Source organism: Triticum aestivum, chromosome 5B (genome assembly GCF_018294505.1).
Source record: "Triticum aestivum cultivar Chinese Spring chromosome 5B, IWGSC CS RefSeq v2.1, whole genome shotgun sequence".
Lineage (NCBI taxonomy): Eukaryota > Viridiplantae > Streptophyta > Magnoliopsida > Poales > Poaceae > Triticum > Triticum aestivum.
Genome location: NC_057807.1, coordinates 318903883 through 318918611, shown reverse-complemented (window position 1 = coordinate 318918611; position 14729 = coordinate 318903883). Strand labels below are relative to the sequence as shown.

General features: G+C 42.8%; 2 protein-coding genes across 3 annotated transcripts; both read right to left on the bottom strand.

Annotated features, from left to right (window-relative positions):
• Positions 1-2154, bottom strand: LOC123111607 (rhodanese-like domain-containing protein 9, chloroplastic). 2 transcript variants are annotated; one of them, XM_044532429.1, is made up of 7 exons: positions 1989-2154; positions 1641-1900; positions 1400-1550; positions 1123-1208; positions 900-1004; positions 679-806; positions 1-223 (listed from the first exon to the last, which is right to left on the bottom strand). In XM_044532429.1, the coding sequence occupies exons 1-6, from the start codon at positions 2027-2029 to the stop codon at positions 733-735; spliced, it is 717 nt and encodes a 238-aa protein (XP_044388364.1). In that variant the 5' UTR covers positions 2030-2154; the 3' UTR covers positions 1-223; positions 679-732. The 2 variants fall into 2 exon arrangements, with proteins under 2 accessions (XP_044388364.1, XP_044388365.1); XM_044532430.1 differs by having other exon boundaries at positions 1-217.
• Positions 2155-3537: 1383 nt separating this feature from the next.
• LOC123116044 (outer envelope pore protein 16-3, chloroplastic/mitochondrial) lies at positions 3538-6385 on the bottom strand. The gene is made up of 3 exons (XM_044537054.1): positions 6230-6385; positions 5194-5522; positions 3538-3970 (listed from the first exon to the last, which is right to left on the bottom strand). The coding sequence occupies exons 2-3, from the start codon at positions 5516-5518 to the stop codon at positions 3858-3860; spliced, it is 438 nt and encodes a 145-aa protein (XP_044392989.1). The 5' UTR covers positions 5519-5522; positions 6230-6385; the 3' UTR covers positions 3538-3857.
• Between the last annotated feature and the right edge of the window lie 8344 nt (positions 6386-14729).

The following is a 14729-nucleotide window of genomic DNA, read 5'->3' as shown; positions in this document are numbered from 1 at the left end:
TTGAACATAATCTGTTTTTTACTTGAAACGCCACAAAATTTATGGATCGAACTACAATTGACACAGAAAAGGGTGTATGTGGGAAAAAAGAAATTACTCGAGCCAAAAATACACAGTAGTAGAATTTTCAGAAAGTCCCTAAATATGACACATGGAGCCTAACATCCCTTTCCAGTCTGAAGAGATCTCACCAAGTACACCTACTGATACGCTTAACCTGCAGCTAAATGAAACAAAAAAAACACAAAAACCAAATTAGTGTGCATCCATATTTTATAACAACTGGCCTACATACTACTCCCTCCGTTCCTAAATATTTGTCTTTTTAGGATTTCAAATGAACTATCACATACGGATGTACATAAACATATTTTAGAGTGTAGATTCACTCATTTTGCTCCGTATTTAGTCACTTGTTGAAATCTCCAGAAAGACAAATATTTAGGAACGGAGGGAGTACGTAGCAAGAACTGTTGTTTGTGCCATTAAGCTTAGATTAGTACTTCCTCCGTCCGGAAAAAGCTTGTCCCAAGCTTGTCCTTTAAATGGATGTATCTAGCACTAACTTGATGCTAGATACATCCATTTGAGGGACAAGCTTTTTCGGACTGAGGGAGTAGCACCAATTGTGTCTGTCCGTAGAAGAATTTTAGTATGAAATCATGAAGAGTTCCATACCTGACAGTGAAACATATGAACTCAAGAGCATAACTAGAAGAGCGGCGATTCTTATCACAATTTGATGCCAGCTGACTCGAAGATCTGCTCAGCCTGGTCTGGGAACACTGTTATGAGCAGCAACAAGGCTGCAAACATGGATACAATGACTCATGAGCTGATGCACACATTATTATCACTATTATTATTGTTCTGAGATAGGAAAGTTAGCTCGGTCTTACTTATCAAGATAGTCCCAAGAACTATGGAGATCTTCCCCTGGATGGTCACAAGGCCGGCTTTCCCCGCATTCTGCAGCTCGGCTTTGCCGATGGTCTCAAACGTTCCTGAGATACATGATGGTATGATGACACCACAAACCGAAAGAATTGCAAAACACACTACATAAACACAAGATTCTTCAGTAAATTCTAGAGAGGGTCTTAGACTGCTGGATGCTAATACCTGGTTTCAGTGTCTGAAGACCTGAGGTGATGCAGGCCAGGTTCTGGAAGCCCTCTCGCTCCAATGCATCTGCAGCCGCTGTGGACCTTCAGCAGATGAACAGAATAAAAAAATGGGCCAAATTAGCTTCTGACGGTGAATTACAAAATGAAAAATGGTACCAATGCTAATGTTGCAATGAGTAGATGAAAACAAGTAGGAGTACTATATTGGTTATTATGAATTACTAGCAGCCTGATGAAGGGGCTTTAATTAATTTGTTAAACTGAAGAATTACCTGAGGCCTTCCTGGCAGACAACCAGCAGCTTGCTCTCCGGCGAGAACTTGCTCCTCACCGTCTTGGTGAAGTCCCGGTTGAGCTTGGTGAAGGACAGGCCGTAGAACAGGCCGGCGAAGTTGTTGTGCGCCTGCCGCTTGATGATCGTTCCTGGAAGAAAAAGAACACGCGTTGATGAATTTCCTTGAAGAAAAAAAAATGCAAGAAGAGAGAGTGTAAGCAAGCAAGCTCTGCAAGTACCAATGTCGTTGTCTTCGTTCTCGATGTAGAGCGGGACGTGGGCGGAGGCCCTGACGTGCGCCCTCTCGTACTGCCGCCGGTCCCGGACGTCCAGCACCGTGTACCCCTCCTCCGCCACCAGCCGCTTCGCCTCGTCGCCGTCCACGAAGCTCACCTCCGCGCGGACGGCCACGGCGGCGGCGGCGGACCTCCTCAGGGACAGGCCGCCGCTGCTCCGCCCGGTGGCGCCATGCCTGAGCCTTACGGCTATCCAAGAACCTCTGAACCACACGGAATTGTTGCTTAGAACTAAGCCAGATTAACAATGGACAGAAGAAAACGATGGGTGGGAAGAAAACCTTTGCTCACCTGGGGGGAGAGAAGGCAGTAGATAGACCAAGAACTGCCATTTCCGCTTCTTGATTTTCTCTGCTCTTCTCTTTGTTTCAGAATTTTTGTTCTCTTGGAGAAGAAAGAAATATTTCTTTGGGGGAGGCAAATGGATTTGCAGCAACAAGAGAGGGGGATATCCAGGGGTCCAATGGGCTCGTGCCACGTCGGATCCACGCTGGAGAGGGAGAGTTTTCATTGGGGGCCCACGAGCCCAATAGCATATGGAGTTTCTCTGCCTGTTTCGTTGATGCCGATTCCTGGAATTTTGGAACATCTGTGCTGGAGTGACACTTGCACTTAGCTAGCAGGATTTGTTTCCGCTAAAAAAAACTAGCAGAATTTGTATGTTTTCTGATTCGAAAGGATGATATCTCATTGATGCACACAACCATTTTCATTTCTAAGTAAAGAACTGTATGTGGGTGAATGAAAGCAAACTTTGCTAAACATGAAGCATTCCATGCATAAAAAGATGGTACTCCCTCCGATCCAAAATTATTATTGTGGTTTTAGTTGCATATAAAAAGATGGTATAGAAATTCCAAGGCCGAAGAATAACAACCCGCCGGATCGAACTGATTTTACTCGTCTGCTCTTTGTCATGCTCATATAGCAATATTATACTACGACCTCCGTCCGAAATTAGTTTGAGCAACAAGTAATTCCGGACAGAGGGAGTATCATACAAACAAGTGAGGATTTTTTTGGCCACCGGGCTCTTTGGAGCCCGAAATTTTCAAAAAAAATTTAAAATCAACTCGAGTTTTTAAAAACTATTGAAGAATACAACATACATAGAGATGTATCCTTTTCAAAAATAAATGAATACATAGTGATGTATACTACCCCCTCCGTCTCAAAATAAATGTTGCTGACTTAGTACAACTTTGTATGGAGGGAGTGCATCAGTGTAAAATATCACAATGAAATGCATTTTTAATGCGAGCTAGAAAAAAATCATGTACTTTTAATGTTACGAAGTCATGAGGCTGATCATAGTGGGAGTAACTTAGCTACTCCCTCCGTCACAGTTTAGAAGGCACAGTTAAATTTACGTGCGTTTCCACAATAGACAAGGTTTAGGACGCATTGCATTTATTTCTAGTAGCTAAGTAGTACTCTGATATACTATTCCTATATGCATGCGTAGTGTGAATGCTATTTTTTAACCCATCTCACAGCCAATAGATAACCACCCAGGTCCCAGAGAATTTCCAAGTGCGCCTTCTAAACCGTGACGGAGGAAGTAGTAACATAATGCACCAAGGCAAATTTGCTTATGTGAAAAGTAGTTAATGAGAAGAGAGAAGATTGTGATAACATAAATATGTTTACCATAACATAACGGTTCTCAAGAGAAAATGAGTCTACAAGCTAATAAATGAAACCATTTAAGACACTTTGCACTATGGAGATGGTATAAATTACTCCCTACCACAACAGATAACACCGCAACTCATTAATAGAAGAAATAAAACAAGAAATCTACATGGCCTCAGTCATCGGGTCATAACACTCGTGAAAATAAGCATCCACCAAATAAGTGGAGAACAATGTTATATTCAAACATCCCGATTAAAATTTGGGATGACAAGATCGTACTTGAACACTTTCGACCATGAACTTCAGCGATTACTAAAGCGCGTATGAAATGCCAAAAGTACTCCTCAAACATGAATTTACAGATCAGGAGCAACCACCACATGGTACCATATCCCTTTACTACCTCTACTATGAACAGACTACATTCAGAGAAACTCCTCTGGTATTGTGCATGCTTAGAACAGAAACATGGAACTGCTTGAGTGAAGTTGTAGATACAGCTCTTCAGGATGATACATTGACTTAGTGGTGGACTTTTCCTTCCTCCTCAGTAGTTCTCATTCCAGTCACATCCAAGAGTACCGAAGTCAGAGCGAGCGCAGACCCTGACACAATGAGTGTCCGGAGTCTCCCGGCTGTGCATATACATACAAGGATAAAAATGTTAGACTGGTCAGTAGTAATAGTAAATTTCGACTCCGAACAAACAAATTGAAGAAAGAGTCACGCATAGTAGGGCCATCGTCATCGTGGAAGATAATAGGAAACATAGGGAAGAGGAGATTTCCTCCCAAGATATATACTGCATTGGAAGGGGCATCAAAGTGAAACTATGTCAAACCTAACAGTAAATCATCCCCTAATGTTTCATACTATTTTTTTTCTCAAAACATGTCAATATCATGATTTTTGCTACTCCCCCAAGATCCTCAACTGAATCCCTAACTGCATATGTTTGCAGAAAAATAGCAGATATAGTTCTGAATTTCCAGCAGCATCTTTCTTATAATGTCTAATTTCCACACCTTTTGTTTTGACTTGGACTATCAAAATAATGGAAACGAAAATAAGAAAAACTAAATGTTTAAATAATAAAGCGAAAAATGGATCCGAATACAAGCCAAAGGACTTGAACCTGCCCCACCCAACTGAGGCTAACTCTGCGTACATATTTTGACTACCACGTCACCAGCGAAAATAGTGGCAACATGTGATTAAATACTGTATGAGCCAGTAATACAGGACCGACTGTAAAGTACTCCCTCCGTCCCAAAATAAGTGTCTTAACTTTGTACTAACTTTAGTACTACAAAGTTGTACTAAGGTTGAGACACTTATTTTGGGACGGAGGGAGTACTAAAGATGAATGCATTTTTTTCGAAAAGGGGGTTTCCTCGGCCTCTGCATCTAGCGATGCATACAACCCTCTTTATTAACTAAATAGGTGTCCAAAAGGTTCGAAAGTCTCAAATCTGGAGATAAAAGGCAGCTCACACAGAGCGCAAAAGGCTAGAAACACATACTAGCCAAGAACAATGCGCCACAACCGGCTGGCTAGAATAAGACAGGTAAACTAATTTCCTATCCTATTACATGACTGCCATCCAAACCGGTTGAAGATATCCACATTATCATCACAATGTTGGTTCCACATTATGATACAAGAATGAAACATCCAATCAAAGTTTGTAGAGTGGACTTAAGGTATGCCTGGAAAATTCACAATTTTGAATTCTGAAAAAGGAAGCAAATAATCCACAAGGACGGTCATTTAACCGAATTAGAAAATTCAGGCTAAGCATTTTTTTTTTTGGAAAAGGAATGCAGGCTAAGCATAACAACTAGTATAGATAATTACCTCTGAAACCCATAGTTGCACCCGCAGCAAAACCAGCCACAGCACCATTAATGATGTCCTTCTTCCCCCTGACCCTTTCAAGAGACTGCTCTACGCCTACATATGTAGCTCCAAGAATTGCCAAGGTTCCTGCGTAACCTCCACAAACCTTGCCAGTTCTAACCAGCTCAGGATACTTGACATTACTGCCGACCTTAGGTCCATCGTGCAGCATAGAAACCAGCAAACCCCAAACGCTGCCAGCAGCTAATCCAATGCCTGCACCCTTGCCTGTCTTCAAGATAAGTCCATCATCTACCGGGCCTCTCAAACTGGAACCCTCCATGTTCCTTGTACAAAGAAACCGATTAAAAATCCAGCAGAAGTTAGCGTAATGGATGAGAATGGCAATTTACAAGCAACAGTAAGTGCACTAAGTCAAGATATTAAAGAATAAGGTCAACAAAACAATGCCATCAACACGATCCCAACAATGTTATATGTGCTACTCCCTCCGCCCCATAATGTAAGACGTTTTTTGACTCTAGTGTAGTGTCAAAAAACATCTTACATTATGGAACGGAGAGAGTACATGATTTCAAACAAATCGAGCAGAGTAAAAAGGACCGAAGGGAGTAGATAAAACAGGATGGAAAATCCAAGTTCAAAACTACAATACTGTCATCCGCCGTTCGCCGTCAAACTCATCGTTGCTATATCCGGAGCATACGTATATAAGCAAAGCAAGGATTCACATGATCGGGCAGATCGCAGCACGCTAACGAAAGCTCTTGATCGCACTAGTGCTGCGAGAATTGCCTAACATATATATGTAGCCAGGAACCAAGAACGAGAGAGGAAAGAGCACGGGCACGTTCAAATCGACCGCAATCGACGGCGAGAAGATCTTCATGACCCCACGCCGACGAGACTGTCGCGGCCGGAAAACGGCGAAGGAAGAGACCGCCAGCAGCGACAGCGCAAGCGAAGCCTCGATCGGGATCAGAAAAGCGTTCGTGGAGAGTCTCGGAACAGGTTAGGGTAGCGACAAACCAACCTCTTGATTCCTCTCCTCGGTTCGTCCGCTCGCTTTTGCTTCTTCTTCTTCTTGCTGGTGTTGCGGAGGTTTGCCTGCGTCGATAGCGAGAGAGACACCTATTTTCCTTTTTTATGATGAGGGAGGGAAGCGAGCAGACAGCGTGCGCCGTAAGAAGATTAGCGTCCCTTTATTTAGGCCTACTATATCACGTTACCGCAAAGTAATTGGAGACATAATCTTTTGTTTAGTCGGGAGTAATCGGTTTTGACAAAAACCCCGGTCGTAACGGGCCAAGTTAAACCCATAGACCTGATTATTCGTCTGGCCGGGCTTTATAAAGCCTGATCCTAAAATCCGAAGCCCCAAGCAAGCATTTATTTTCTGCGAATCAACCCTGTGGTTGGATGGTTATAGGAGGACAGTGGTATCTTCAGCCCATCGGAGTTCAAATCCCGATGCTCGTATTTATCCTGAATTTATTTCAAGATTTTCGATGAAACGTTTTTAGTGGGAGGAGACGTTCCGTCGACTACGAGTCTCTTGAAGGTGCTTATAGGGGTAGGGTGTACGTGTGTGTCGTTCATAGAGGTGAGTGTATGCATGTATATATGAGCGTTTGCATCCATATTGTGTTAAAAAAAGCAAGCCTTTTTCTTTCTTTTGAACAGACTACAAATGCAGGTGCTCGTATACACCCAAATATACTCACCCATGTACGTGTACACACACTCTACCCACATGAGTACCTCTGAAATACTAAAAATACTGAAATAAATAGACAGTGATACATTCCTATTTTAAAACAAGAGTTGTTTAATTATTTTCGAATATAATAATACTCCCTCCGTCCGGAAATACTCGTCGGAGGAATGGATGTATCTAGTTGTATTTTAGTTCTAGATGCATTCATTTTTATGCATTTCCTCGACAAGTATTTCCGGACGGAGAGAGTATATCATTATGCTTGTATTTTCACCAAAACACTATTTGAGGTGGTTTGGGCTTTTGGGGGCTTTTGGACCGAAAAATGGAGCCTGGGCCTAGCCCAATCATCGAGCCCAGTTGCCAATGCCTAGATTAAGTCGGGTGCACTTCAATCGTCACGCTAACCGTGAAGTGTGCCCTAAGAAAACCCCGCAAAATGAATTATGGCTCGCTAGTTATATGATAAATTGAACTTATCTAAATCATCTTTGTTTGAGGATCTAGCATGTATTTGGTAGAACATGCAACATGCGTGGCTGAGTGTGATCACGTGAGCATGCAACCTTGTAATCTAAAAAAGATAAAGAACGAGCTAACCAAAGGATGGAGAGAAGATGTACCCAAAAGTCATTGTTATTGGGGGAACCCTAATCTTCATTCGAGAGCATGGGGAACACAATGATATCCTCAACAAATGCCACTGCCCCCCTTCACTAGATGTTTGTCTTTAGGTGACCTCCAGACTTTCACAAACTTCCAGGAACAAATCCACATACTTGAAAGCTTCGGAGCAACTCCAGTTATTTAGGGGTTCACACAAATTCAAGAGTAACAATATGCACAAAGCTTCGGAGCAATTCACACAAAGCTTCGGAGCAATTCCAGGGGGAGGGGGTGTTGTCTTGATGGAATAGTAGATTTATGTCTCCTCCTTTCCCCAACTTGCTTCAAATAATGGGGCTTGAGAGAGAGAGATCTCAAGTTTTTTCAAAGTCTAACAATGGTGTGGAGAAAAAAAAGTTGGTGTCTTACTCGTGGAGAAGAAGAGTCCTTTTATTGCCCCCCCCAGTCTACATGTTAGACCTCTCTCAGCGCACTTCCCCGGAGGCTCCCACTTCACCCAAAGTTCTGGGTCAATTCCCGGGCAAGCTCCGAACACTACCAACCTCTTTCGGAATTCACTTGGAGCTCCGGTCAACCAGTGTTTCGGGCCACTTCCTGGCGCATATGGGGCGAGTCCGGAATGATATTGTGCTCGTTTGAAATTCACCAGGAGGCTCCGGCCAACGCATAGGAAAAATGCAAGATATTTGCTCCTAAAAATATAGAGTTGTGTTTGCCTTTTTGATTTGTATAGTTGTGTTCAAAATATTGATCTGAAAATTTCTGACGTTTTTGATATATACCGTATCTCATGTCATTTACAAAAAAATGGTGACTAGAGAATTTTTGGCCTTGAGAGTACCACCTAAGCCTATATATAGCTAAATAATTGATCTCACCGACCCATTTCTCTTAATGTGCAAACATGTCATTTAGAGAAAAAGGCTTTCGCCTAGCTTTATAAATAAAGCAAACCATCACAGCCACAAGGTTCAACATAGGTCCACAAACACACACACGCACGCAGGTAGCACAACACGAAGTACAATAGGATTCTATTGAGGGCACAACTCAACAAGCCCTGGAAGAAGAAAAAACAAGGGGGCATCACCGCAGTGAAGGAGCTAATCCGGCTCAGGTGGGAATCTCCAGCCCACCTATCAAACTAGAATAGGGTGGAGTTCCCCGAACCAACTGTAATGGTGGTCCCGATGCGGAGGACGGGGAGCAGTTGGATGATGAACTGCCAAAACTGGGAGACCCTAGTCCGCTGACAGAAGGCAAGCGGCTGGCCGTGCAGGTACTTGTTCTGGATGATGTGGAGCCATAGCCCACCCTCCCCATTTGTGACCCGCCAAAGCCAACGCGTGAGGAGAGCGATGTTCATTCTTTTGGAGGATATGATCCCGAGGCCGCCCTGGTCCCGTGCTTGCAGATGTTAGGCCAGCGTACCATATGGTATTTCTGCTTATCACCCTCGCCGTCCCAGAAAAAACAAGTTTGGACTGTGCCGATCTCATGGTGGAGCGTCTCGGGCAGGTTGTAGAAGCTCATGATGAACACGATGGGGCTCAACTCAATATGCATGCAAATTACTAATCCAACATACGCACCTAAATATTTACAATCACGCTACAATTTTGATTCTCGTATTATTAGTCAAAATATTCATATTTCATGTAAACCATTCTCATTTTTAACACATTACAATCAATTCTCATATTGAGACGCGCATGGTGTCATCTAGTATATTCTTTTATTTTTGTTTTGTGTAATACAACATATTCTTTAGTTGAGGCCCTGAAGAGTGAGGGCAACCTTACAAAGAGAGGCATTGACTTACCTGCAAAATAAGTGAGAGATAATGACTAGGGATCAATGAGAGTGAAAACAAATCAGCAATGCCTAAAAAAGGGCAAAGGCAAGACGAAGAGTGGGGTGGTGGGTTGTCTTCAAATTTGACTACACGGGCTACGCATGGGTCCATATACAGTAGAAATCTAACCCAATGAAAGCACTAAGGGAGCTTTGCATTTGGTGGGGTGGCGTTTGGTGTTGCAAGCTGTGACCCAAGGAAGCATCTCTAATAGAAGCATATGGGTGCTTTGCCGCGTGGTTTGCCTCTGAGTGTCTTTTTTTTTCTCGAATATGCACGAGTGTCCATATTATATATTAAAGAAGAAAGGCAAAGAGTGCCTCCACCATATTTACAAGGGTCACATTACAACACTGCTACTCTTCACTACTCGCACACCGCTCTAGTCGAAGGAAGAAGAGATCCATATTACCTTTAAACTTGCCAGCAATGGACCACATTCTTCCTTCCGACCTGACCCTACCTAGGAGTAAACCCGAGCATGGGCAGCCCGGCCCGACGACCCGACCCAAAAAACCCGGGCCGGGTCGGGTCGGGCTTGACGTTCGGGTCGGGCTCGGGCCTTGTTTTGCAGCCCGAAAGATAGTTCGGGCCGGGCTCGGGCTTCATTTTTTCTGTATTTCGGGGAGGGCTTTCGGGCTTCGGGCCGGGCTTGCACGTGCGTACACTAAAAAGTAGCGTTCGGGCCGGGCTTTAGGGCTTCGGGCTTGATTTCGGGTCGGGCTCGGGCTTGAAAACAGGGAGTATTTCGGGCTTCGGGCCGGGCTCGGGCTTGGGAAATGAAGGTCGGGCTTTTACAAGCCCGGCCCGAAACCCGGCCCGACCCGACATTTGCCCAGGTTTACCTAGGAGTACACCTAACGAAGGAGATGCCCCATCAAACACGATAGCATTTCGATGCTTCCACAACTCCCACATTGTAAGTAAGAAAATCGTATGTAGATCCTTCCTATGCCAGTCGTTGCTCCCCTGCTTTCCTCGCAACCACAGGGCCAGCGAATCTTGCGCAGTCGGCGCCCAATCAAGCTTGCCTAGAGCCTCACATATCACCGCCCATGCAGATCTGGCAAAGACACACGTCAGTAGCACATGATCGATAGTTTCATCCTCCTGGTCACACAAAGGACATGCATCCTGGTGTGGCAGTCCTCTCCTTGCCAAACGATCCGAGGTCCAGCACCTGTTTCTTAGTGCAAGACAAGCAAAGAACTTGCAGGTAGATGGAGCCCGGGACTTCCATGTCAACTCTGCCAATGGCTCCACCGTGCGACCCCAGAACTTTGCCGCGTACGTCGAGCGCACCGAGAAGCGGCCATTGGTCTCCCATGACCAAGATACCAAGTCTGACATATCCACCTCTGACTCCCACGTGCTCACTCTAATCCAAAGGTCTAGGAATTCCTGTAGCGCGGACACACCAATATTCGGGCCAACATCTGTTGCCCAAGAACCGTGCTCCACAACCTGAGCTACTGACCTCGTCGATCTGATCCGACTTGGAATCATGTCATATAGCACTGGAGAAATCTCCTGCACCCGCATACCATCAATCCAACGGTCCTCCCAAAAGAGCGTATGAAGGTCATAGGGTGCTTCACTTCTCGTAGCTGCCTGAAAAAGCAACTTAGCCTCCTTTGGGATCTTTATTTTGAATTCACTCCACGGTCTACTCATCTCAACTCGTGCTAGCCATGCCCACCTGTCTCGCATGGATGATGTCTACTACACAACCTTCTTCTTGTAGACGTTGTTGGGCCTCCAAGTGCAGAGGTTTGTAGGACAGTAGCAAATTTCCCTCAAGTGGATGACCTAAGGTTTATCAATCCGTGGGAGGCGTAGGATGAAGATGGTCTCTCTCAAGCAACCCTGCAACTAAATAACAAAGAGTCTCTTGTGTCCCCAACACACCCAATACAATGGTAAATTGTATTGGTGCACTAGTTCGGCGAAGAGATGGTGATACAAGTGCAATATGGATGGTAGATATAGGTTTTTGTAATATGAAATTATAAAAACAGCAAGGTAACTAATGATAAAAGTGAGCGTAAACAGTATTGCAATGCTAGGAAACAAGGCATAGGGTTCATACTTTCACTAGTGCAAGTTCTCTCAACAATAATAACATAGATAGATCATATAACAATCCCTCAACATGCAACAAAGAGTCACTCCAAAGCCACTAATAGCGGAGAACAAACGAAGAGATTATGGTAGGGTACGAAACCACCTTAAAGTTATTCTTTCGAATCAATCTATTCAAGAGTTCGTACTAGAATAACACCTTAAGACACAAATCAACCAAAACCCTAATGTCACCTAGATACTCCATTGTCACCTCAAGTATCCGTGGGCATGATTATACGATATGCATCACACAATCTCAGATTCATCTATTCAACCAACACAAAGTACTTTAAAGAGTGCCCCAAAGTTTCTACCGGAGAGTCAAGACGAAAACGTGTGCCAACCCCTATGCATAGGTTCAAGGGCGGAACCTGCAAATTGATCACCAAAACATACATCAGGTGGATCACGTGATATCCCATTGTCACCACAGATAAGCATGGCAAGACATACATTAAGTGTTCTCAAATCCTTAAAGACTCAATCCGACAAGATAACTTCAAGAGGAAAACTCAATTCATCACAAGAGAGTAGAGGGGGAGAAACATCATAAGATCCAACTATAATAGCAAAGCTCGCGATACATCAAGATCGTGCCATAGAGAGAAAACAAGAGAGAGAGAGATCAAACACATAGCTACTTGTACATACCCTCAGCCCCGAGGGTGAACTACTCCCTCCTCGTCATGGAGAGCGCCGGGATGATGAAGATGGCCACCGGTGAGGGATTCCCCCTCCGGCAGGGTGCCGGAACGGGCTCCCGAGAGGTTTTGGGTGGCTACACAGGCTTGCGGCGGCGGAACTCCCGATCTATCTTCCAATTCGATGGTTTTAGGGTATATGGGAATATATAGGCGAAAGAAGTCGGTCGGGGGAGGCTCGAGGGGGCCACGAGACAGGGGGGCGCCCAGGGGGTGGGCGTGCCCTCCTATCTCCTGGCCTCCTCGAAGCTTCCCTGTCTTGTACTCCAAGTCTCCCGGATCACGTTCGTTCCAAAAATCACGTTGCCGAAGGTTTCATTCCGTTTGGACTCCGTTTGATATTCCTTTTCTTTGAAATACTGAAACAGGAATAAAACAGCAATATGGGCTGGGCCTCCGGTTAATAGGTTAGTCCCAAAAGTAATATAAAAATGTAATAAAGCCCGTAATCATTCAATACAGATAATAAAATAGCATGAATGCTTCATAAATTATAGATACGTTGGAGACGTATCAGCATCCCCAAGCTTAATTCCTGCTCGTCCTCGAGTAGGTAAATGATAAAAGAAAGAATTTATGAAATGTGAATGCTAGCAGGTGCACAAGTTTAATCAATGATAATTTCAATCACCTTTTCTAGCATGATTATATGTCATAACAGTAGTTCATCTCATAAAACTTCTCACGAACAAGCAATAAGCAATTCACATGTTAAATCATAGACCATAAACTTTTTTGAAAACTAGCAAACTTCATTCTCAGTCATCAAACAATTACAATTCATCTTATTTTCAGGAAGGGTCTATGTTAGAGCTTTGATTTAGCAAACTCCACATACTCAACTATCATATAGTCTTCTACAATTGCTAACACTCACGCAATACTAATGGTTATGGAGTTTCAATCGGACACTGAGAAAGATAGGGGCTTATAGTGTTGCCTCCCAACGTATTCACCTTTGGGTGATGTCAACAATAATAGTTTATGCTAACTTACATCCAATTGGATATATATATATATCAGGATCTTTCCAACACGAGGTGCTTGCCAAAGGATAAAATGAAAAAGGGAAAGGTGAAGATCACCTTGACTCTTGCATAAAGTAAAAGACATAAAGTAAAAGATAGGCCCTTCGCAGAGGGAAGCAGAGGTTGTCATGCGCTTTTATGGTTGGATGCACAAAATCTTAATGCAAAAGAACATCACTTTATATTGCCACTTCTATATGGACCTTTATTATGCAGTCCATCACTTTTATTGCTTCCATAACAAGATCGTATAAAGCTTATTTTCTTCACACTAATAGATCATGCATATTTAGAGTGCAATTTTTATTGCTTGCACCGATGACAACTTACTTGAAGGATCTTACTCAATCCATAGGTAGGTATGGTGGATTCTCATGGCAAAACTGGGTTTAAGGATATTTGGAAGCACAAGTATTATTTCTACTTGGTGCAAGGAATTTGGCTAGCATGAGGGGGAAAGGCAAGCTCAACATGTTTGAATGATCCATGACAATATACTTTAACTGAGATGTGAGAAAACATAACCCATTAAGTTGTTTTCCTTGTCCAACATCAACTCTTTAGCATGTCATACTTAATGAGTGCTCACAATTATAAAAGATGTCTAAGATAGTATATTTATATGTGAAATATCTCTTCCTTCTATATTCTTTCATGAATTGTTCAAATGACCAATATAATGCTTGATAACCTTCAATAAATTTACAACCTCTACTTCTTAGATGTGAAGTCATTACTCCCCATGGGATAAGCAAATGAAACATATATAATTTCAGATTTATGACAATCAACTCATTCAACCATTTACTCATAGGATATAAGTGAAGCGCACGAGTAAATGACAAACTACTCCAAAAAGATATAAGTGAAGATCAATGAGTAGCTAAATAATTATGTAACTATGTGAAGACTCTCTCTCATTTAAGAATTTCAGATCTTGGTATTTTATTCAAACAACAAGCAAAACAAAATAAACTGACATTGCAAGGATAGCACAACTCATGTGAAGAAGCAAAAACTTAGGTTCAACCGATACTAACCGATAGTTGTTGAAAAAGAAAGGTGGGATGCCTAACGGGGCATCCCCAAGCTTGAGCTTTTGTGTCTCCTTAATTCCTCTCATATCATGGTTTCTCTTTTTATCAAAAGCTTCATCCGCACCAAACTCAACAAGAACTCGTGAGATAGGTTTGTATAAACAAATGCAAAAACCTTATCATTTTCTACTGTAACAAATAACTAAAATTATTATTCAACATTGCATATTAAATGTCTTGCATATTTAATACTCCTATCCTCAAATAGAATCATTAAACAAGCAAACATATGCAAACATAACAGCAATCTGCCAAAACAGTATAGTCTGTAAAGAATGCAAGATTCATCATACTTCCCTAAATCCAAAAATTATGAGAAAAATACTAAGCTGTAGAAGATTTATCAGAGCTCATTATGCAAAAAGTTTCAACATTATACCATTC